At 40.9% G+C, this 24,770-nt stretch overlaps 1 protein-coding gene across 1 annotated transcript in view; it reads left to right on the top strand.

The window, feature by feature from the left end:
* The window catches only part of EXD3 (exonuclease 3'-5' domain containing 3), an 849,727-nt gene that overhangs the window by 334,052 nt on the left and 490,905 nt on the right, over positions 1-24,770 (top strand). Inside the window, exons 6-8 of the mRNA XM_053695892.1 lie at positions 21,078-21,131; positions 24,168-24,307; positions 24,438-24,538. Of these exons, the coding sequence (XP_053551867.1) occupies positions 21,078-21,131; positions 24,168-24,307; positions 24,438-24,538 (295 nt within the window). The remainder of the gene's footprint in view (positions 1-21,077; positions 21,132-24,167; positions 24,308-24,437; positions 24,539-24,770) is intronic.

Genomic DNA, 24,770 nt, shown 5'->3' with positions numbered 1-24,770 from the left:
TGATGGTAAGGGTAAGCAGTAATCCTAAGAGCTATAGAAAGGCATTACTTAGCTTGCATAAGGGGCTAATTACAAAAATGGTTGACACTGTGTTTGAATATTTGTGGGCAAACGTTTTATGAACTGGGAGTGCTGTTAACGTTTTGTGGGCAATAACGTTTTTTGGGCAACTTTATTGAGGGTACACTTGGTTTATTTTTGGGGTCTCAGAACCCACATGGCTAGTTTAAAACCTTTCTGGTGCAGTTCTTTGAGGTTGTAGAGACATTGAGTGAGATGGGCGGGGCCTATTTTCGCGCCTCAGATGCGCAGTTGTTTTCACTCAGCAAGCAGCAAGCTCCAACTCCTGAGGGCCCTTGTGAATGTTTTGGGCCAAATCGAAGCTTTAACCCCATATTTACTATCCCTGAGGGCAGGTAGGCGCCACAGCAGGGCTGTGGCTAGGTGCTGGGGGTGTTTTTTCCGGATTTAGGCCTAATTTCAATCCGGTTTGCACATTAAAGGGTTAAACGTTAATTTTCCTTGTGGGGCAAACTTAACTACACATATTAAGTCTGCTTGCAAAATTTTGAAAAATTTGGTACATTTTAAAGCAGTTTTGCAGAACGTATATGCTTTTTTTCTCTTAAAGGCGCAGTACCGTTTTTTAAGATTGTTTTTTTTCACTAAAAAAGTGTTTTCAAGCTTGTTTGTGTTCATTACTAGCCTGTACAACATGACTGACATTGAGGAAAGCCAATGTTCAATGTGTTTAGAAGCCATTGTGGAACCCCCACTTAAAATGTGTCCCTCATGCACTGAAAGGCAATAAATTGCAAAGAACATATTTTAGCTAATAAAATTATGTCGCAGGATGATTCTCAGTCAGAAGGGAATCGGGTTATGCCATCTAATTCTCCCCAAGTGTCACAACCATTAACGCCCGCACAAGCGACACCAAGTACTTCTAGTGCATCTAATTCTTTCACCCTGCAAGATATGGCCGCAGTTATGAATACTACACTCACAGAGCCTGGGTTGCAGGGGAAGCGAAGTAGGTCTGGTGTGAGAGTAAATACTGAGCCCTCTGACGCTTTATTAGCCATATCCGATGTACCCTAACAATGTTCTGAGTTGGGGGTGAGGGATTTGCTGTCTGAGGGAGAGATTTCTTATTCAGGAAAGATGTTCCCTCACACAGACTCAGATATGACGGCTTTTAAATTTAAACTAGAACACCTCCGCTTATTGCTCAGGGAGGTTTTAGCGACTCTGGATGATTGTGACCCTATTGTAGTTCCAGAGAAATTGTGTAGAATGGACAGATATCTAGAGGTTCCTGCCTACACTGATGTTTTTCCGGTCCCTAAGAGGATTTCGGACATTGTTACTAAGGAATGGGATAGACCAGGTATTACGTTCTCTCCCCCTCCTACTTTTAAGAAAATGTTTCCCATATCAGACACCATGCGGGATTTGTGGCAGACGGTCCCTAAGGTGGAGGGAGCTATTTCTCCTGTTAAGTGTGGTCAGTCCACGGGTCATCATTACTTCTGGGATATTATCTCCTCCCCTACAGGAAGTGCAAGAGGATTCACCCAGCAGAGCTGCTATATAGCTCCTCCCCCCTACGTCACCTCCAGTCATTCTCTTGCACCCAACGAATAGATAGGATGTGTGAGAGGACTGTGGTGATTTAATTAGTTTATTACCTTCAATCAAAAGTTTGTTATTTTATAATAGCACCGGAGTGTGTTATTCATTCTCTGGTAGAATTTGAAGAAGAATCTACCTGAGTTTTTTCTATCATTTTAGCCGGAGTAGTTAAGATCATATTGCTGTTTCTCGGCCATTTGAGGAGAGGTAAACTTCAGATCAGGGGACAGAGGGCAGATTAATCTGCAAAGAGGTATGTAGCAGTTTGTTATTTTCTGACATGGAATTGATGAGAAAATCCTGCCATACCGTTATAATGTAAACTCAGCCTTAAATGCAGTAGATGTAGCTGGTATCAGGCTGTCATGTATGTATATTTTACACTTCAGTATTCTGGGGAATGGTACTTCACTGGATTTATACTGTATGCATAGACTTAACCTAATTTGCAGGGACTTGCAATAGGTTTTAAATAACAATTAATTTATTGAGGTTAAACGTTTTTTTGCTGGCATGTAAAAACGTTTATTTCTCTGAGGTACTGGGTGAAAAAATGTTTTGGGCACTATTTTTTCCACTTGGCAATAGTTTTGTTTAAATTAAAGAAGTTCACTGATCTCTCTCACTGTTATGTGTGAGGGGGAGGGGCCATTTTTGGCGCTTTTACTACGCATCAAAAAAACTCAGTCAGAGGTTCATTTTCTTCCTGCATGATCCGGTTCATCTCTACAGAACTCAGGGATCTCCAAAGCCTTTTTTGAGGGAGGTAATCATTCACAGCAGAGCTGTGAAGATTGTAGTTGACTGTGATAAAAAACGTTTATTTGTGTATTTTTTCTGCTGCCAGGGTTAGTTATCCTTTGCTAATGGGAACAATCCTTTGCTAAAATTGTATATTTCTTACAAAGATTTGATGCTATAACTTAATTATTTTCAACTGTCATAATTTTTTCTGTGCTTCTTATAGGCACAGTTCGTTTTCATATTATTGTAAATTACTTGAAAAGCATTTCCAAGTTGCTAGTTTATTGCTAGTGTGTTAAACATGTCTGATTCAGAGGAAGATACATGTGCTATATGTGCTAATGCCAAAGTGGAGCCCAATAGACATTTATGTACTAACTGTATTGATGCTACTTTAAATAAAAGTCAATCTGTACAAATTGAACATATTTCACCAGACAACGAGGGGAGAGTTATGCCGACTAACTCGCCTCACGTGTCAGTACCTGCATCTCCCGCTCGGGAGGTGCGTGATATTGTAGCGCCGAGTACATCTGGGCGGCCATTTCAAATCACATTACAGGATATGGCTACTGTTATGACTGAAGTTTTGGCTAAATTACCAGAACTTAGAGGCAAGCGTGATCACTCTGGGGTGAGAACAGAGTGCGCTGATAATATTAGGGCCATGTCAGACACTGCGTCACAGGTGGCAGAACATGAGGACGGAGAACTTCATTCTGTGGGTGACGGTTCTGATCCAAACAGACTGGATTCAGATATTTCAAATTTTAAATTTAAGCTGGAAAACCTCCGTGTATTGCTAGGGGAGGTGTTAGCGGCTCTGAATGATTGTAACACAGTTGCAATACCAGAGAAAATGTGTAGGTTGGATAAATATTTTGCGGTACCGGCGAGTACTGATGTTTTTCCTATACCTAAGAGACTTACTGAATTTGTTACTAAGGAGTGGGATAGGCCCGGTGTGCCGTTCTCACCTCCTCCGATATTTAGAAAAATGTTTCCAATAGACGCCACCACATGGGACTTATGGCAAACGGTCCCTAAGGTGGAGGGAGCAGTTTCTACTTTAGCTAAGCGTACCACTATCCCGGTGGAGGATAGCTGTGCCTTTTCAGATCCAATGGATAAAAAATTAGAGGGTTACCTTAAGAAAATGTTTGTTCAACAAGGTTTTATATTGCAACCTCTTGCATGTATTGCGCCTGTCACGGCTGCAGCAGCATTTTGGTTTGAGTCTCTGGAAGAGACACTTGAATCATCTACACTAGATGAGATTACACTCAAACTTAGAACCCTTAAGTTAGCTAACTCATTTATTTCAGATGCTGTAGTACATTTAACTAAACTTACGGCTAAGAATTCCGGATTTGCCATTCAGGCACGCAGAGCGCTGTGGCTAAAATCCTGGTCAGCTGATGTTACTTCTAAATCTAAATTGCTTAATATACCTTTCAAAGGGCAGACCTTATTCGGGCCCGGGTTGAAGGAGATTATCGCTGACATTACAGGAGGTAAAGGCCATGCCCTGCCTCAGGACAAAGCCAAACCTAGGGCTAGACAGTCTAATTTTCGTTCCTTTCGTAATTTTAAAGCAGGAACAGCATCAACTTCCTCTGCACCAAAACAGGAGGGAGCTGTTGCTCGCTACAGACAAGGCTGGAAACCTAACCAGTCCTGGAACAAGGGCAAGCAGGCCAGGAAACCTGCTGCTGCCCCTAAGACAGCATGAATCGAGGGCCCCCGATCCGGGACCGGATCTAGTAGGAGGCAGACTTTCTCTCTTCGCCCAGGCTTGGGCAAGAGATGTTCAGGATCCCTGGGCGTTAGAGATCATATCTCAGGGATACCTTCTGGACTTCAAATCCTCTCCCCCAAGAGGGAGATTTCATCTGTCAAGGTTGTCAACAAACCAAATAAAGAAAGAAGCGTTCCTACGCTGCGTACAAGATCTTTTATTAATGGGAGTGATCCATCCAGTTCCGCGGTCGGAACAAGGACAAGGGTTTTACTCAAATCTGTTTGTAGTTCCCAAAAAAGAGGGAACTTTCAGGCCAATCTTGGATTTAAAGATCCTAAACAAATTCCTAAGAGTTCCATCGTTCAAGATGGAAACTATTCGAACAATTTTGCCCATGATCCAAGAGGGTCAGTACATGACCACAGTGGATTTAAAGGATGCTTACCTTCACATACCGATTCACAGAAATCATTACCGGTATCTAAGGTTTGCCTTTCTAGACAGGCATTACCAGTTTGTAGCTCTTCCATTCGGATTGGCTACAGCTCCAAGAATCTTCACAAAGGTTCTGGGTACTCTTCTGGCGGTACTAAGACCGCGAGGAATTTCGGTAGCTCCGTACCTAGACGACATTCTGATACAAGCTTCAAGCTTTCAAACTGCCAAGTCTCATACAGAGTTAGTTCTGGCATTTCTAAGGTCGCATGGATGGAAGGTGAACGAAAAGAAGAGTTCTCTCTTTCCACTCACAAGAGTTCCCTTCTTGGGGACTCTGATAGATTCTGTAGAAATGAAGATTTACCTGACAGAAGACAGGTTAACAAAGCTTCAAAATGCATGCCGGGTCCTTCATTCCATTCAACACCCGTCAGTAGCTCAATGCATGGAGGTGATCGGCTTAATGGTAGCGGCAATGGACATAGTACCTTTTGCACGCCTACATCTCAGACCGCTGCAAATCAGTGGAATGGGGATTACTCAGATTTGTCCCCCACTCTGAATCTGAATCAAGAGACCAGAAATTCTCTTCTATGGTGGCTTTATCGGCCACACCTGTCCAGGGGAATGCCATTCAGCAGGCCAGACTGGACAATTGTAACAACAGACGCCAGCCTACTAGGTTGGGGTGCTGTCTGGAATTCTCTGAAGGCTCAGGGACTATGGAATCAGGAGGAGAGTCTCCTTCCAATAAACATTCTGGAATTGAGAGCAGTTCTCAACACCCTTCTGGCTTGGCCCCAGTTAACAACTCGGGGGTTCATCAGGTTTCAGTCGGACAACATCACGACTGTAGCTTACATCAACCATCAGGGAGGGACAAGAAGCTCCCTAGCAATGATGGAAGTATCAAAGATAATTCGCTGGGCAGAGTCTCACTCTTGCCACCTGTCTGCAATCCACATCCCGGGAGTGGAGAACTGGGAGGCGGATTTCTTAAGTCGTCAGACTTTTCATCCGGGGGAGTGGGAACTTCATCCGGAGGTCTTTGCCCAGATACTTCGACGTTGGGGCAAACCAGAGATAGATCTCATGGCGTCTCGTCAGAACGCCAAGCTTCCTCGCTACGGGTCCAGATCCAGGGATCCGGGAGCGGTTCTGATAGATGCTTTGACAGCACCTTGGACCTTCGGGATGGCTTATGTGTTTCCACCCTTCCCGATGCTTCCTCGATTGATTGCCAGAATCAAACAGGAGAGAGCATCAGTGATTCTAATAGCACCTGCATGGCCACGCAGGACTTGGTATGCAGATCTAGTGGACATGTCATCCTGTCCGCCTTGGTCTCTACCTCTGAAACAGGACCTTCTGATCCAGGGTCCATTCAAACATCAAAATCTAACTTCTCTGAAGCTGACTGCTTGAAAATTGAACGCTTGATTTTATCAAAACGTGGTTTTTCTGAGCCAGTTATTGATACCTTAATACAGGCTAGGAAGCCTGTTACCAGAAGGATTTACCATAAAATATGGCGTAAATACTTATATTGGTGCGAATCCAAGAGTTACTCATGGAGTAAGGTTAGGATTCCAAGGATATTGTCTTTTCTACAAGAAGGTTTAGAAAAGGGGTTATCCGCTAGTTCTTTAAAGGGACAGATTTCAGCTCTGTCCATTCTTTTACACAAACGTCTGTCAGAAGTTCCGGACGTTCAAGCTTTTTGTCAGGCTTTAGCTAGGATCAAGCCTGTGTTTAAAACTGTTGCTCCGCCATGGAGTTTGAACTTAGTTCTTAATGTTTTACAGGGTGTTCCGTTTGAACCCCTTCATTCCATTGATATCAAGTTGTTATCTTGGAAAGTTCTGTTTTTAATGGCTATTTCCTCGGCTCGAAGAGTCTCTGAGTTATCTGCCTTACATTGTGATTCTCCTTATCTGATTTTTCATTCAGACAAGGTAGTTATGCGTACTAAACCTGGTTTCCTACCTAAGGTGGTCACTAACAGGAATATCAATCAAGAGATTGTTGTTCCATCTTTGTGTCCTAATCCTTCCTCGAAGAAGGAACGTCTGCTACACAATCTAGATGTAGTCCGTGCCCTGAAATTTTATCTACAGGCAACTAAGGATTTTCGTCAAACGTCTTCCCTGTTTGTCGTTTATTCTGGTCAGAGGAGAGGTCAAAAAGCTTCGGCTACCTCTCTCTCTTTTTGGCTTCGTAGCATAATACGATTAGCCTATGAGACTGCTGGACAGCAGCCTCCTGAAAGAATTACAGCTCATTCCACTAGAGCTGTGGCTTCCACTTGGGCCTTTAAGAATGAGGCTTCTGTTGAACAGATTTGCAAGGCTGCAACTTGGTCTTCTCTTCATACTTTTTCCAAATTTTACAAATTTGACACTTTTGCTTCTTCTGAGGCTGTTTTTGGGAGAAAGGTTCTTCAGGCAGTGGTTCCCTCCGTATAAAGAGCCTGCCTGTCCCTCCCGTCATCCGTGTACTTTTGCTTTGGTATTGGTATCCCAGAAGTAATGATGACCCGTGGACTGACCACACTTAACAGGAGAAAACAAAATTTATGCTTACCTGATAAATTCCTTTCTCCTGTAGTGTGGTCAGTCCACGGCCCGCCCTGTTTTTTATGGCAGGCTAAAAAATTTTTTGGATTATACTCCAGTCACCACTACACCCTTGGGCTTCTCCTTTCTCGTTTGTCCTTTGGTCGAATGACTGGAGGTGACGTAGGGGGGAGGAGCTATATAGCAGCTCTGCTGGGTGAATCCTCTTGCACTTCCTGTAGGGGAGGAGATAATATCCCAGAAGTAATGATGACCCGTGGACTGACCACACTACAGGAGAAAGGAATTTATCAGGTAAGCATAAATTTTGTTTTCTACCCTGCCTAAGCGTACAACTATACCTATTGAGAACAGTTGTGCTTTCAAAAATCCTATGGATAAAAAATTAGAGGGTCTCCTAAAGAAAATATTTGTTCATCAGGGTTTTCTTTTGCAACCTGTAGCGTGCATTGTTCCTGTAACTATTGCAGCTGCTTTTTGGTTCGAGGCTCTGGAGGAGGCTCTTCAGGTTGAGACCCCATTAGATGATATTCTGGATAGAATTAGGGCTCTCAAGATAGCTAATTCTTTCATTACAGATGCCGCTTTTCAACTGGCTAAATTAGCGGCAAATAATTCAGGTTTTGCCATTTTAGCGCGTAGAGCGTTATGGCTTAAGTCCTGGTCTGCTGATGTGTCATCAAAATCTAAGCTTTTAGTTATCCCTTTCAAAGGTAAGACCCTATTCGGGCCTGAACTGAAAGAGATCATTTCAGACATCACTGGAGGGAAAGGCCATGCCCTTCCTCAGGATAAGACAACTAAGATGAGGACCAAACAAAATAATTTTCGTTCCTTTCGAAACTTCAAAGGTGGTCCCTCTGCCTCTTTCCCTGCTGCAAAACAAAAGGGGAATTTTACTCAATCCAAGTCAGTCTGGAGACCTAACCAGACTTGGAACAAAGGTAAACAGGCCAAGAAGCCCGCTGCTGCCATCAAGACAGCATGAAGGGGTAGCCCCCAATCCGGGACCGAATCTAGTAGGGGTCAGACTTTCTCTCTTTGCTCAGGCTTGGGCAAGAGATGTTCAGGACTCCTAGGCGTTAGAAATTGTAACCCAGGGGTATCTTCTAGATTTCAAAAATTCTCCTCCAAGGGGGAGATTCCATCTTTCTCAATTGTTTTTAAACCAGACAAAAAGAGAGGCGTTTTTACGCTGTGTAGAAGACCTATATACCATGGGAGTGATCTGCCCAGTTCCGAAAAAAGATCAGGGGCAGGGGTTTTACTCCAATCTATTTGTAGTTCCCAAAAAAGAGAGAACCTTCAGACCAATTTTAGATCTCAAGATCCTAAACAAATTTCTCAGAGTCCCATCCTTCAAGATGGAGACCATTCAGACTATTTTACCAATGATACAGGAGGGTCAATATATGACCACCATGGATTTAAAGGATGCGTATCTACACATCCCTATCCACAAAGATCATCACCAGTTCCTCAGATTCGCTTTTCTGGACAAGCATTACCAGTTTGTGGCTCTTCCCTTCGGGTTGGCCACAGCTCCCAGAATTTTCACAAAGGTGCTAGGGTCCCTTCTGGCGGTTCTAAGGCCGCGGGGCATAGCAGTGGCGCCTTATCTGGACGATATCTTAATTCAGGCGTCAACTTTCCAACTAGCCAAATCTCACACGGATATCGTGTTGGCTTTTCTAAGATCTCACGGGTGGAAGGTGAACGTAAAAAAGAGTTCACTTATCCCCCTCACAAGAGTTCCATTCCTGGGAACTCGGATAGATTCGGTAGACATGAATTTTTTTCTGACGGAGGTCAGGAAATGAAAGATTTTAACCACCTGCCGAACTCTTCATTCCATTCCTCGGCCGTCCGTGGCTCAGTGTATGGAGGTAATCGGACTAATGGTAGCGGCAATGGACATAGTTCCGTTTGCTCGCTTGCATCTCAGACCACTGCAACTATGCATGCTCAATCAGTGGAATGGGGATTATGCAAATTTATCTCCTCAGATAAATCTCGATCAAGAGACCAGAGACTCTCTTCTTTGGTGGTTGTCACAGGATCATCTGTCCCAGGGAATGTGTTTCCGCAGGCCAGCATGGGTCATAGTGACGACGGACTCCAGCCTATTGGGCTGGGGTGCAGTCTGGAATTCCCTGAAAGCACAGGGTATGTGGACTCAGGAGGAGGCTCTCCTTCCGATAAATATTCTAGAACTGAGAGCGATATTCAATGCGCTTCAGGCGTGGCCTCAGCTGGCTTTGGCCAGATTCATAAGATTCCAGTCGGACAATATCACGACTGTAGCATATATCAATCATCAGGGGGGGAACAAAGAGTTCTCTAGCGATGATGGAGGTTTCCAAAATAATGTGATGGGCAGAGGCTCACTCTTGCCATCTATCAGCAATCTATATCCCAGGAGTGGAGAACTGGGAGGCGGATTTTCTAAGTCGTCAGACTTTTCATCCGGGGGAGTGGGAAGTTCATTCGGAGGTGTTTGCACAATTGATTCATCAATGGGGCACACCAGAATTGGATCTGATGGCATCTCATTAGAATGCCAAACTTCCTTGTTACGGGTCCAGATCTAGGGATCCTCAAGCAGTACTGATAGATGCTCTAGCAGTACCTTGGTCGTTCAACCTGGCTTATGTGTTTCCACCATTTCCTCTCCTTCCTCGTCTGATCGCCAGAATCAAACAGGAAAGAGCTTCGGTGATTTTGATAGCACCTGCGTGGCCACGCAGGACTTGGTATGCAGATCTGGTGGACATGTCATTTCTGCCACCGTGGACTCTGCCACTGAGACAGGACCTTCTCATTCAGGGTCCGTTCCAACATCCAAATCTAGTTTCTCTGCGGCTGACTGCCTGGAGATTGAACGTTTGATTTTATCCAAGCGGGGATTCTCGGAGTCGGTCATAGATACCTTGATTCAGGCTCGAAAGCCTGTCACTAGGAAAATTTATCATAAGATATGGCGTAAATATCTTTATTGGTGCGAATCCAAAGGCTACTCATGGAGTAAGATAAGGATTCCTAGGATTTTGTCCTTTCTCCAAGAAGGATTGGAGAAGGGGTTATCAGCTAGTTCCTTAAAGGGACAGATATCTGCTTTGTCAATTTTACTGCACAAGCGCCTGGCAGATGTTCCAGACGTTCAGTCGTTCTGTCAGGCTTTAGTTAGAATCAAGCCTGTGTTTAAACCTGTTGCTCCGCCATGGAGTTTGAATTTAGTTCTTAACGTTCTTCAAGGGGTTCCATTTGAACCTATACATTCCATAGATATTAAACTTTTATCTTGGAAAGTTCTGTTTTTAGTTGCTATCTCTTCGGCTCGAAGAGTTTCTGAGCTATCTGCATTGCAATGCGACTCGCCTTATCTGGTTTTTCATGCTGATAAGGTGGTTTTGCGTACCAAACCTGGATTCCTTCCTAAGGTTGTTACCAATAAGAATATTAATCAGGAAATTGTGGTTCCTTCTCTATGTCCTAATCCTTCCTCTAAGAAGGAGCGTCTGTTGCACAACTTGGATGTGGTTCGTGCTTTGAAGTTTTACTTGCACGCGACCAAACATTTCCGTCAAACATCTTCTTTGTTTGTTGTCTATTCTGGAAAACGTAGAGGTCAAAAAGCTACGGCTACCTCTCTTTCTTTTTGGCTGAAAAGCATCATCCGTTTGACATACGAGACTGCTGGACAGCAGCCTCCTGAAAGAATTACAGCTCACTCTACTAGAGCGGTGGCTTCCACATGGGCAGTTTAAAAATGATGCTTCTGTTGAGCAGATTTGTAAGGCTGCGACTTCGTCTTCGCTTCATACCTTTTTCAAATTTTACATATTTGATACTTTTGCTTCTTCAGAGGCTATTTTTGGGAGAAAAGTTCTTCAAGCAGTGGTGCCTTCTGTTTAGCCATCTGTCTTGTCTCTCCCGTTCATCCATGTCCTGTAGCTTTGGTATTGTATCCCACAAGTAATGGATGAATCCGTGGACTCGTCGTATCTTATAGAAGAAAAGTAAATTTATGCTTACCTGATAAATTAATTTCTTCTATGGTACGACGAGTCCACGGCCCGCCCTGTCATTTTAAGACAGATTATATTTTTTGATTTTAAACTTTAGTCACCTCTGCACCTTTTAGTTTCTCCTTTTTCTTCCTGTACCTTCGGTCGAATGACTGGGGGGTGGAGCTAAGGGGGGAGCTATATAGACAGCTCTGCTGTGGTGCTCTTTGCCACTTCCTGTTAGCAGGAGATAATATCCCACAGGTAATGGATGAATCCGTGGACTCGTCGTACCATAGAAGAAATTAATTTATCAGGTAAGCATAAATTTACTTTTTTAAACAATTTTAGTGTAGACTGTCCCTTTAATATTTCATTCTCTATCTGATTTGTGAAAGAAAACATTTGGGTTCAGCGTCCCTTTTAAAGATATCATGAAAATTGGAGAGGGAGACATCAGGAATTCACAAAAAAAGAGGTTATACTTCAAAGCTTTTAGAATGTTAAAGCAGCAACCTTATTGTGAGACCTGTGGGAATTGCGCTATTAAACAGTACATGAGGCCTACATCTCACCACAAAATTAGTTAAAGGGACACTAAACCCAATTTTTTTCTTTCATGATTCAGATAGAGCATGAGATTTTAAGCACCTTTCTATTTTACTCCTATTATCAATTTTTCTTTGTTCTCATGCTATCTTGATTTGAAAAAGCAGTACTGTAAGCTTTGGAGCCGGACCATTTTTTGTTCAGCACCTGGGTAGCACTTGCTGTTTTGTGGCTAAATGTAGCAAACCAATCAGCAAGCTCTACCAAGGTGCTGAACTAAAAATGGGCCGGCTCCTAACCTGTTATTACTGCTTTTTTCAAATCAAGATAACATGAGAACAAATAAGATTTGATAATAGGAGTAAATTAGGAAGTTGCTTAAAATTGCATGCTCTATCTGAATCATGAAAAAAAAAAAGTGGCGTTATTATCCCTTTAAATGGATTCCCCCGATAGAAAATAAATGCAAGACGTGCTCATATCCTAAGCTTTCTTTGAGGAATTTAATATGGGCATGTCCCAAAATTCATTTCAACCTATCACTCAGTCCTAAAAAAAATGGAGGGGAGGAGATGGACAAATAAGTTAGATTCATTAATAGTGTCCGGTTATTTGCAAGAAAACTCATTCTCTTGCACTGGTGGACTACAGCACCCCCTACATAGAGTATAGAGTTTTGAACAACTTTCCAAATCAATTTTATAATCTAATTTGGTTTGTTCTTTTGGTAACCTAAAAGGATACCTAGTTAGGCAGGTAAAGGCACGAGTGGGGCAGGGCAGAAGATCACCGATGCAGAGAGGGACAATCAGTGTCCCTCTCTAAATCGGTTTGCAGTGGTGCCATACATTGGTGGTGTGGGTTGCTCGTTGCTGGTGGGGGCAGGGAGCGGTTAGGGCCGTTACACTGCAGAAAAACATTTCTACAGCGAAAAGGGAGTGAGAGAGAGAAAGGGATCCACAACAGTATCTACAAAAAATGTATTGGGAGAGGTTTGAGGGGGCTGCTGCAATTTTTTGTTAAATAAATAAAAAAGGTAAAAATGTATCGCCTAGATTTAGAGTTTGGCGTTAGCCGTCAAAACCAGCGTTAGAGGCTACTAACGCTGGTTTTTACCGCCCGCTGGTATTTGGAGTCAGTCAGGAAAGGGTCTAACGCTCACTTTGCAGCCGCGACTTTTCCATACCGCAGATCCCCCTACGCCATTTGCGTATCCTATCTTTTCAATGGGATCTTTCTAATGCTGGTATTTAGAGTCTTGGCTGAAGTGAGCGTTAGAATTCTAACGACAAAACTCCAACCGCAGAAAAAAGCCAGAGTTAAGAGCTTTCTGGGCTAACGCCGGTTCCTAAAGCTCTTAACTACTGTGCTCTAAAGTAGACTAACACCCATAAACTACCTATGTACCCCTAAACCAAGGCCCCCCCACATCGCCGCCACTCTATTAAAATTTTTTAACCCCTAGTCTGCCGACCGCACACCGCCGACCCCTATATTATATTTATAAACCCCTAATCTGCCCCCTCAACGTAGCCAACACCTACCTACACTTATTAACCCCTAATCTGCCGACCGGACCTCGCCGCTACTATAATAAAGTTATTAACCCCTAATCCGCCTCACTCCCGCCTCAATAACCCTATAATAAATAGTATTAACCCCTAATCTGCCCTCCCTAACATCACCGACACCTAACTTCAAGTATTAACCCCTAATCTGCCGACCGGACCTCACCGCTACTCTAATAAATGTATTAACCCCTAAAGCTAAGCCTAACCCTAACACCCCCCTAACTTAAATATAATTTAAATCTAACGAAATAAATTAACTCTTATTAAATAAATTATTCCTATTTAAAGCTAAATACTTACCTGTAAAATAAATCCTAATATAGCTACAATATAAATTATAATTATATTGTAGCTATTTTAGGATTTATATTTATTTTACAGGCAACTTTGTATTTATTTTAACCAGGTACAATAGCTATTAAATAGTTAATAACTATTTAATAGTTACCTAGTTAAAATAATTACAAAATTACCTGTAAAATAAATCCTAACCTAAGTTACAATTAAACCTAACACTACACTATCAATAAATTAATTAAATCCAATACCTACAAATAAATACAATTAAATAAACTAACTAAAGTACAAAAAATAAAAAAGAACTAAGTTACAAAAAATAAAAAAATATTTACAAACATTAGAAAAATATTACAACAATTTTAAACTAATTACACCTACTCTAAGCCCCCTAATAAAATAACAAAGCCCCCCAAAATAAAAAAATGCCCTACCCTATTCTAAAATAAAAATAGAAAAGCTCTTTTACCTTACCAGACCTTAAAAGGGCCTTTTGCGGGGCATGCCCCAAAGAAAACAGCTCTTTTGCCTGTAAAAGAAAAATACAACCCCCCCCCCCAACGTTAAAACCCACCACCCACATACCCCTAATCTAACCCAAACCCCCCTTAAATAAACCTAACACTAAGCCCCTGAAGATCTTCCTACCTTATCTTCACCACACCGGGTATCACCGATCCGTCCAGGCTCCGATGTCTTGATCCAAGCCCAAGCGGGGGGCTGAAGACGTCCATCCTCCGGCTGAAGTCTTGATCCAAGCGGCGGCTGAAGAAGTCCATCTTCGGGCAGAAGTCTTCATCCTATCCGGGCAGAAGAGGACATCCGGACCGGCAAACATCTTCATCCAAGCGGCATCTTCTATGTTCTTCCATCCGATGACGAGCGGCTCCATCTTCAAGACCTCTGGCGCGGATCCATCCTCTTCTTCCGACGACTTGACGACGAATGAAGGTTCCTTTAAGGGGCGTCATCCAAGATGGCGTCCCTCGATTTCCGATTGGCTGATAGGATTCTATCAGCCAATCGGAATTAAGGTAGGAAAATTCTGATTGGTTGATGGAATCAGCCAATCAGATTCAAGTTCAATCCGATTGGCTGATCCAATCAGCCAATCAGATTGAGCTCGCATTCTATTGGCTGTTCCTATCTTATTTCCTACCTTATTTCTGATTGGCTGATAGAATCCTATCAGCCAATCGGAATTCGAGGGACGCCATCTTGGATGACGTCCCTTAAAGGAACCTTCATTCGTCGTCTAGTCGTCGGAAGAAGAGGATGGATCCGCGCCGGAGGTCTTGAAGATGGAGCCGCTCGTCATCGGATGGAAGAACATAGAAGATGCCGCTTGGATGAAGATGTTTGCCGGTCCGGATGTCCTCTTCTGCCCAGATAGGATGAAGACTTCTGCCCGAAGATGGACTTCTTCAGCCGCCGCAAGGATCAAGACTTCAGCCGGAGGATGGACGTCTTCAGCCCCCCGCTTGGGCTTGGATCAAGACATCGGAGCCTGGACAGATCGGTGATACCCGGTGTGGTGAAGATAAGGTAGGAAAATCTTCAGGGGCTTAGTGTTAGGTTTATTTAAGGGGGGTTGGGGTTAGATTAGGGGTATGTGGGTGGTGGGTTTTAACGTTGGGGGGGTTGTATTTTTCTTTTACAGGCAAAAGAGCTGTTTTCTTTGGGGCATGCCCCGCAAAAGGCCCTTTTAAGGGCTGGTAAGGTAAAAGAGCTTTTCTATTTTAATTTTAGAATAGGGTAGGGCATTTTTTTATTTTGGGGGGCTTTGTTATTTTATTAGGGGGCTTAGAGTAGGTGTAATTAGTTTAAAATTGTTGTAATATTTTTCTAATGTTTGTAAATATTTTTTATATTTTGTAACTTAGTTCTTTTTTATTTTTTGTACTTTAGTTAGTTTATTTAATTGTATTTATTTGTAGGTATTGGATTTAATTAATTTATTGATAGTGTAGTGTGTTAGGTTTAATTGTAGATAATTGTAGGTATTTTATTTAAGTAATTTATTGATAGTGTAGTGTTAGGTTTAATTGTAACTTAGGTTAGGATTTATTTTACAGGTACTTTTGTATTTATTTTAACTCGGTAGCTATTAAATAGTTATTAACTATTTAATAGCTATTGTACCTGGTTAAAATAAATACAAAGTTGCCTGTAAAATAAATATTAATCCTAAAATAGCTACAATATAATTATAATTTATATTGTAGCTATATTAGGATTTATTTTACAGGTAAGTATTTAGCTTTAAATAGGAATAATTTATTTAATAAGATTTAATTTATTTCGTTAGAATAAAATTATATTTAATTTAGAGGGGTGTTAGGGTTAGGGTTAGACTTAGCTTTAGGGGTTAATACGTTTATTATAGTAGCGGTGAGGTCCGGTCGGCAGATTAGGGGTTAATACTTGAAGTTAGGGAGGGCAGATTAGAGGTTAATACTATTTATTATAGGGTTATTGATGCGGGAGTGAGGCGGATTAGGGGTTAATAACTTTATTATAGTAGCAGCGAGGTCCGGTCGGCAGATTAGGGGTTAATAAGTGTAGGTAGGTGTCGGCGACGTTGAGGGCGGCAGATTAGGGGTTCATAGTGATAATGTAGGTGGCGGCGGTGTACGGAGCGGCAGATTAGGGGTTAATAATAAAATGCAGGGGTCATCGATAACGGGGGCGGCAGATTAGGGGTTAATAAGTGTAAGGTTAGGGGTGTTTAGACTCGGGGTACATGTTAGGGTGTTAGGGGCAGACTTAGGAAGTGTTTCCCCATAGGAAACAATGGGGCTGCGTTAGGAGCTGAACGCTGCTTTTTTGCAGGTGTTAGGTTTTTTTTCAGCTCAAACTGTCCCATTGTTTCCTATGGGGGAATCGTGCACGAGCACGTTTTTGAAGCTGGCCGCGTCCGTAAGCACCACTGGTATTTAGAGTTGCAGTGGCGGTAAATTATGCGCTATGCTCCCTTTTTGGAGCCTAACGCAGCCCTTCTGTGAACTCTAAATACCAGCTGTATTTAAAAGGTGCGGGGGGAAAAAAGCCAGCGTTAGCTACGCGGGTCGTTACCGACAAAACTCTAAATCTAGCCGAATATGAACTGGGTAATGGTAAACAGATTCCAGTACCTAAGATGGCGGATACTAGCTAGAGGGGGTAGTGTTAGAGAGCTGTTTGGGGGATCAGGGAGATGGGGCGGGTAAGTGGGGATCCTCATCCTACACTGCAGAGAATAAAAAAATAAAAATAATTAAATGTCTTAAAGAAAATGCCCTAAACTTTAAATTGTCAGACTGTCTGCCAGTACCTAAGATTAGGGTGACCAGTGGGGGGTGAGGGAGGGAAGAGAGCTGTTTGGGAGAGATCAGGGGGTGGGAAGGTAATCTCTACACTACAGCTAAAATTAAACTTACAAGTTACCTGATTAACCCCTTCACTGCCGGGAATTTCAGAAGTGTGGTGCGCAACAGCAATTAGAAGCCTTTTAATTACCAAAAGGCAATAGCATAGCCATATATGTCTGCTATTTCTAAACAAAGGGGATCACAGAGAAGATTTTACAACCAAAATGGGCCTAGATCATTACCTTTGGTTGTCTAATGAAAAAAAAATATATAGTTTTGAAAGGTAAATAAAGGAAAGATAAGGCTCTGTTTCTGTTTAAATGGAGTGATAACAAAAATGCTAAAAATGCTTTGGTCTTTTAAATAAGTTTTTGCCTGAAATTCCCGGTTTTTATGGGGTTAAAGACTTCTGTTGATCTTAAAGGGACAGTCTACACCAGAATTTGTATTGTTTAAAAAGATAGATAATCCCTTTATTTCTAATAGTCCAGTTCTGCATAACCAATGCTGTTCTATTCTGTTTACCTCTGTGATTAGCTTGTATCTAAGCATCTTCTGACAGCCCCCTTGTCTCATGACTTTTTATTTATTATCTATTTACTTGCATTTTAGCCAATTAGTGCTGTGCTGACTGATAAATAACTCTACTGGCGTGAGTACAATGTTATCTATATGTCCCAAATGAACTAGCAGTCTCCTGTTGTGAAAAGCAAATAAAAATGCATGTAATAAGAGGCTGTCTGTAGTGGTTTAGAAACAGGCAGAAATGTAGTGGTTTAAATGTTATAAAGTATATTAATATAACAATGTTGGTTGTGCAAAGCTGGGGAATGGATAGTAAAGACATTATCTATCTTTTTAAACTATACATTTTTTAGTGTTGACTGTCCCTTTAAACCTTAAAATAGAATACATTCGTACTGATAGGAAACACCTGAAACATGATTTACACAAAAGGCCCTTACTTCAGTTCCCATAAACACATTGGCCTGAAACTGAAAGAATATACAGATGGTTGCGTAGCCCAATATCACACACAGAACGGTAAACAAATTCACAGAACAGGAAATTAAACATAGAGACAATATTAAAAACATCAGTCTGTGGCCCTAATTGACTAAAGCCCCTTATAAAAATAGCAACAGCTACTTCCATTATTGATCATTTCAATCCCTATTAGAGACTTGGGATAGTGGAGACAAAATTATTTTTGTGGGAACACTCTAAACCTCTGGGGAAACCTCTAAGTTCTGCATGGTGCCCATGGATAGCTGCATGCTAGCATTGGTCTGGGGCACAAATTGCCTCTTGAGTTTGCTCATACATTTTGTATTATCTATATTTTTGGGGAACCTGAACTATAGACCAGTGTTCCTCAACCTTTTTATTGCAGATACCCATGCAGGCATACTGTTTCCTATTCACTCCAACTATAACGCACACGTCCTTTTGATGCCAAACTCTCATATGAGCAAACATGGAAATCAAGTGTATCGCAAAATTTCACAAACTTGTATCCGACTTATTAACCAGAGAAAATATACTGACATCAGACAAATTTATTTTAAAATCAAATTGTACATATTTATGGTACCTTGCTATATCTTACTATATTTTATACACAGTTTACCTAGCTTATTTTACTGTAGCACACGTGGGTATAATCCACATCACCTGACACATTTTATTTGCCCCCTGCTTTTGTGGCACTTTCCCTGTGACGCAATTCATATCAGTGAAGCTAAACTCCAGTACTCCGATCTCACTAACAGGTTGAATTCTAAGGATTTCTCATTCTGAGGTGAATCGGTGATTTTGCAGTATAATAACCTAGGCAGTGAAATACGTTAGGTTGGAAATAGGAAACGGCACATCCAGTGATATGTTGTTTTTACCATAACTACATCAGGAAAATAAAATAATAGTGTTATCACTAAAATACCCCTTACCAATGCCCCAAATACCCCCTGGGGTACACGTACCACAGGTTGAGAAACTAGCGTATATATAATATGACATTTGCAGTAATTATTGGTTAGGTTTTCTCATGTTCCACATATGCCTGTTCATAGAATAGTAAAACATATTTTCTTTCTCAATTTTTCCTGTGCTATCGGGTAATCCTAGGCCTCGATTTCATTACTCCAGTAAGCTCTTTATAAAGAAGGGCTCTATATGTAAACTTATCTGAAAACGATTACCACAGAAAATGTAAAGACTACTGAACTAGGTCTCCTATTCCAATATGGCTGCCAACCCACCTGCTCCTCCCCCTATTCAGCCCTGTTTTTGAAACTAAAACAATAGTGGAATTCATAGCACAGCAGAGGCTTGTATAGTTTGCTGCTATTCTCTGAAGACCTTGTGAATGGGAGCAGGCTGAGCCTCAGAAGAATGAGTTGTAGGCAGAAGGCTGACTAGTGTTTCATGGCTGTCTTATGTTTCACATCAGCCTTTTGAAAAGCTGTCGGTGGCAGCCTGAATGAGGCCTCTCCTGAACTCCAAAAGGCAGAGAAGAGAGAACAATGGTGCCTCTTGTCATGCGCTGGCCCCTCCAGCAGAGAAAAGCCATTGTCACCCATACAGAGACCAGTCTGGCAGGCACTGCATGCTTCACTGCCTCCTGATAGTCTTCCCTAGCGCTGCACAAAATGCATTCAAGACCTTGTCAGCCCTGATTAGCAAAGAGTCTGGTGAATTAATGGGCTGTGATATTTCATGTCTCAGGGTGGCCCCCGTCTGAGTTTGCATGTCAGGACAGACAAGGCCTCTCGAGCACTTGTCTCTGCTAGAGGTTTCAGGACACAGAACTACTGCTGGCTACCACTGGAATACCTCTAGGTGTGACACTGCAAAAATATTGTCACAGTGGCAAAATGGCGGAATTAGACATATTGCTTTAGTCTATATAACATGCATAACACATTCAGATGTTTTTGTTATATCCTTTAGTAAAGGACTAGGTTTGAAGGGATAGAAAAGTTCTAATGTGTTAGAGCATTTTATTATTTTTCTTTTGCCTGCAAGTAACTAAGTTTAACTCCTGCAAATGGGGCTAAAGCTAAACACTTACGGCCAGATTACACGTGGAGGGCTAATTAATTGCGCGCCCACAAACGGTCAAATTTGCCCATTTACAGGAGTGCAAAAAATAACCAGCCATTACAAGTGGCTGGTTATTGCTACCGCGATCTCAGACCTCTGGTTAATTTTTTAAAATGTGCCCCAATTTCCCCCCACAAAAAAATGTGTGTATTGGCTCTTAAAAAAAATTAAAAATAGTAGAATTTAAAAAAACCCTGCACTAAGCAGTTTTTTGTGGTGAAAGTTGGCGGATGTGGGGTGTTAAAAAATAAAAAACGCACTTAAAAGGGCCTTTACATTGCAGTCTATGGGAACTGTGTGTTCCCAGTAAACCTATACTGTATGCATATTTACACATAAATATATATATTTTTACAATCTCCTGCCCATCGCTGCGCGACTTACCTCCTTTGTTGCACTAGTTCTCATGCTGTGTCTGACGGCATAAGAATGAGGCTGCCATTGGAGCCTATAAGAAGCGCGCTCTCGTGAGCGCAACGCTTATGTGCAATGCGAGCTAGTAATTTGCGTGCACTGGTATTACTAAGCAATACCAGCCTGAAGTGCAAAAGTAAAGGATAACAAGATAATGAAGCAAATTTGAAAATAGAAGTAAATTAGAAAGTTGCGTGAAATTGTTTGTTTTATCCAAATAATAAAACAAATTGGGGTTTCACGTCCCTTTAATTACTGATGGATGCCGTTCATATATAAAATGTGACTTTAATTAATGGCAAAATCTTTTTTTTTTTTTCTTGGTAAATGCAGACCAGATATAGCAATTTTATAAAATAAATAATAATAATAATTTGGAAGTTTAGAAACAAACCAACTCCCTCTTGTGTCTGTCAGCTTACATTTGTCAAAGATATGAACTCATCTGTCAACTGTATATAGACGGGGTCAGTTTAAAGGGTCCTTCCTGCAGTGTTGCTTTTTAAATGCCGCATTTTCTAGCATATTTTTACCAAGTGTTTTATTGAAGATAGCTTATACTTTAGATACAGCTGGAAATACTTTTACAAATATGTTATTTTTTTATGATTCATAAATGCTCGATGTCTGTGTCGCTTCCTCTTTTCCAGGCAGTGATCTTAAGTACAAAATTAGACCTACAGATGGATCTGGACTTGGAAGAAGTGAGTGCCAAGGAACTGAAAATAATGTAATGTACTATAATATGTGTGTTTTTACGCGCAAAAAAAAGTTTAATGGAAGCACCAATCTTTGCCCCTGGAATATATACATAGATGTTCAAACGAATTTACTAGTATCAGTTGTGAAGTTCATACTAACGCCCATTAGCTTTTAGGTACTTCATACTAAAGCTTAAAGGGACAGTATACACTCATTTCCATATAACTGCATGTAATAGACACTACTATAAAGAATAAGATGCACAGATACTGATATAAAAATCCAGTATAAAATGGTTTAAAAACTTACTTAGAAGCTATCAGTTTGGCTCTGTTGAAAAGGTAGCTGGAAAGCCCACTGCAAGTGGGAAATAAGACACTCCCCTCCCTCCCCCTTCTTTTGCATATGAAAAGACCCTTTACACAAACAGGAGCAAGCTGGAGAAGGTAGCCGACGGTATTCACATAAAACTTTGGGGCCTGGTTACGAGTCTGAAAATCAGAGTAATGTTATTTAAAAATAAGCAAAACTATACATTTATTTAAAAAAAAAACTTTATGGGCTATATAAATAGATCATCTACAAAACATTTATGCAAAGAAAAAATGAGTGTATAATGTCCCTTTAATGAACATTAACAGTAAGCACCGACCAAGCTTTGCACAATAACAGAGGAAGCCCCTGTCAACTGAAGAGTATTTACAGGAAGTACCTATCAACTGATTAGCATTAACAGGACATACCAATCAATCGATTAGCATTAACAGGAAGTACCTAGTAATTGATTAGCATTAACATGAAGTACCTAGCCATCGATAAGTACCTATCAATCGATTAGCATTAACTGGAAGTACCTAGCAATCGATTAGCATTAACAGGAAGTACCTAGCAATCAATTAGCATTAACAAGAAGTACCTAGCAATTGATTAGCAATAACAGGAAGTACCTAGCAATCGATTAGCATTAACAGGAAGTACCTATCAACTGATTAGCATTAACAGGAAGGACCTATCAATTGATTAGCATTAACAGGAAGTACCTAGCCACCGATTAGTACCTATGAATCGATTAGCATTAACAGGAAGTACCTAGCAATCAATTAGCATTAACAAGAAGTACCTAGCAATTGATTAGCATTAACAGGAAGTACCTAGCAATCGATTAGCATTAACAGGAAGTACCTAGCCGCCGTTTAGTACCTATCAATCGATTAGCATTAACAGGAAGTACCTAGCAATTGATTAGCATTAACAAGAAGTACCTAGCAATTGATTAGCATTAACAGGAAGTACCTAGCAATTGATTAGCATTAACAAGAAGTACCTAGCAATTGATTAGCATTAACAGGAAGTACCTATCAATCGATTAGCATTAACAGGAAGTACCTATCAATCGATTAGCATTAACCGGAAGTACCTAGCCGCCGATTAGTACCTATCAATCGATTAGCATTAACAGGAAGTACCTAGCAATCAATTAGCGTTAACAAGAAGTACCTAGCAATTTATTAGCATTAACAGGAAGTACCTAGCAATCGATTAGCATTGACAGGAAGTACCTAGCAATCAATTAGCATTAACAGGAAGTACCTAGCAATCAATTAGCATTAACAAGAAGTACCTATCAATCGATTAGCATTAACTTCAAGTACCTATTAATCGATTAGCATTAACAGGAAGTACCTAGCAATCAATTAGCATTAACAAGAAGTACCTAGCAATTGATTAGCATTAACAGGAAGTACCTAGCAATCAATTAGCATTAACAAGAAGTACCTAGCAATTGATTAGCATTAACAGGAAGTACCTAGCAATCAATTAGCATTAACAGGAAGTACCTAGCAATCAATTAGCATTAACAAGAAGTACCTAGCAATTGATTAGCATTAACAGGAAGTACCTAGCAATCGATTAGCATTAACAGGAAGTACCTATCAACTGATTAGCATTAACAGGAAGTACCTAGCAATCGATTAGCATTAACAGGAAGTACCTAGCCGCTGATTAGTACCTATCATACGATTAGCATTAACAGGAAGTACCTAGCCGCCGATTAGTACCTATCATACGATTAGCATTAATAGGAAGTACCTAGCAATCAATTAGCATTAACAAGAAGTACCTAGCAATCGATTAGCATTAACAGGAAGTACCTAGCAATCAATTAGCATTAACAAAAAGTACCTAGCAATCGATTAGCATTAACTGGAAGTACCTAGCAATCGATTAGCATTAACAGGAAGTACCTATCAACTGATTAGCATTAACAGGAAGTAGCTAGCCGCCGATTAGTACCTATCAATCGATTTGCATTAACAGGAAGTACCTAGCAATCGATAAGCATTAACAGGAAGTACCTAGCAATCAATTAGCATTAACAGGAAGTACCTATCAAATGATTAGCATTAACAGCAAGTGCCTATCAACTGATTAGCATTAACAGCAAGTGCCTATCAACTGATTAGCAATAACAGGAAGTACCTAGCCATCGATTCGTACCTATCAATCAATTAACATTAACAGGAAGTACCTATCAATCAATTAGCATTAACAGGAAGTACTTAGCAATCGATTAGCATTAACAGGAAGTACCTATCAACTGATTAGCATTAATAGGAAGTACCTATCAATCGATTAGCATTAACAGAAAGTTTCTGTCAACTGATTAGCATTAACAGGAAGTTCCCATCAGTTGATTAGCATTAACAGGAAATACCTCTCAAAAAATTAGGACTATGATAAACTACACAACTGACACCTGTATTAGTTTCTGTTTAAATTTAAAAACCTTTTACTTCACTTTTTTTTTTTAAATCAACAAGTTTAGATACTGGTCTTCCATATTGATGTACAGTATCCCTTTAAGGAGATCCTATGCATTCTCATGAACATTTATCAAAGCCCCAAATAAGGTGATGGGGAGTCAATTTCAAAGTGTTATCATCTGACCAACCAGTAATATGTTCCTCAGAGACGATGCACTACTAGGCAGTTGCCTATATTACCTACTAACAATTCCAACCCTGTTTGTCTTGCAGATGTGTGCTCCTTTGTTGCTTACGGAGAGGTTCCCACTTGTGGAGGCATACGTGGCCAAGTACCCAGAGCTGCAGACCCAGCTGGTGCAGTTGCTGGATAGTTGGAGTGACCCTAATTTTAATCCTCGGGTTGTGGGCAGGTAAACTGAGTAGCAGAATTAACATATTTAGAACTTTATCTAACAATGCATTTTTAGTGCTTTAAAATAATTCCATACTGTGCCTCTGTGTTACTCATTTCTAATTTCAATAATGCTGTGTTCTTTATAGGCAATATAAGGGTCTTCCACCAATCAAGGCAGACAAAATGAACATAAAGACAGTGTCCAAGTTGGCCTTCAAACTGTTGGAACAATATAAACTTGACCCAGGTGAGTATACAGGGGTACAAATACATATATAAATATGTGTGTGTGTGTGTGTATATATATATAAAATAGTAAGCAGGCACTCACTGGATCACTTTTATTAATGCAATGTGACACTTTAGAATATCAACCCTTCCTCAGACATCCAGTGAGTGCCTGCCTACTATTTTACTGCTGGCACCCTTTTAGAAGAATTTAAAAGTGACAGCGTGCTCCCTTGTTGAACTGTTTTTTT

Source organism: Bombina bombina, chromosome 12 (assembly GCF_027579735.1).
Source record: "Bombina bombina isolate aBomBom1 chromosome 12, aBomBom1.pri, whole genome shotgun sequence".
Lineage (NCBI taxonomy): Eukaryota > Metazoa > Chordata > Amphibia > Anura > Bombinatoridae > Bombina > Bombina bombina.
Note: the sequence above shows the minus strand (reverse complement) of the source record. Positions and strands in the feature narration are given on the sequence as shown.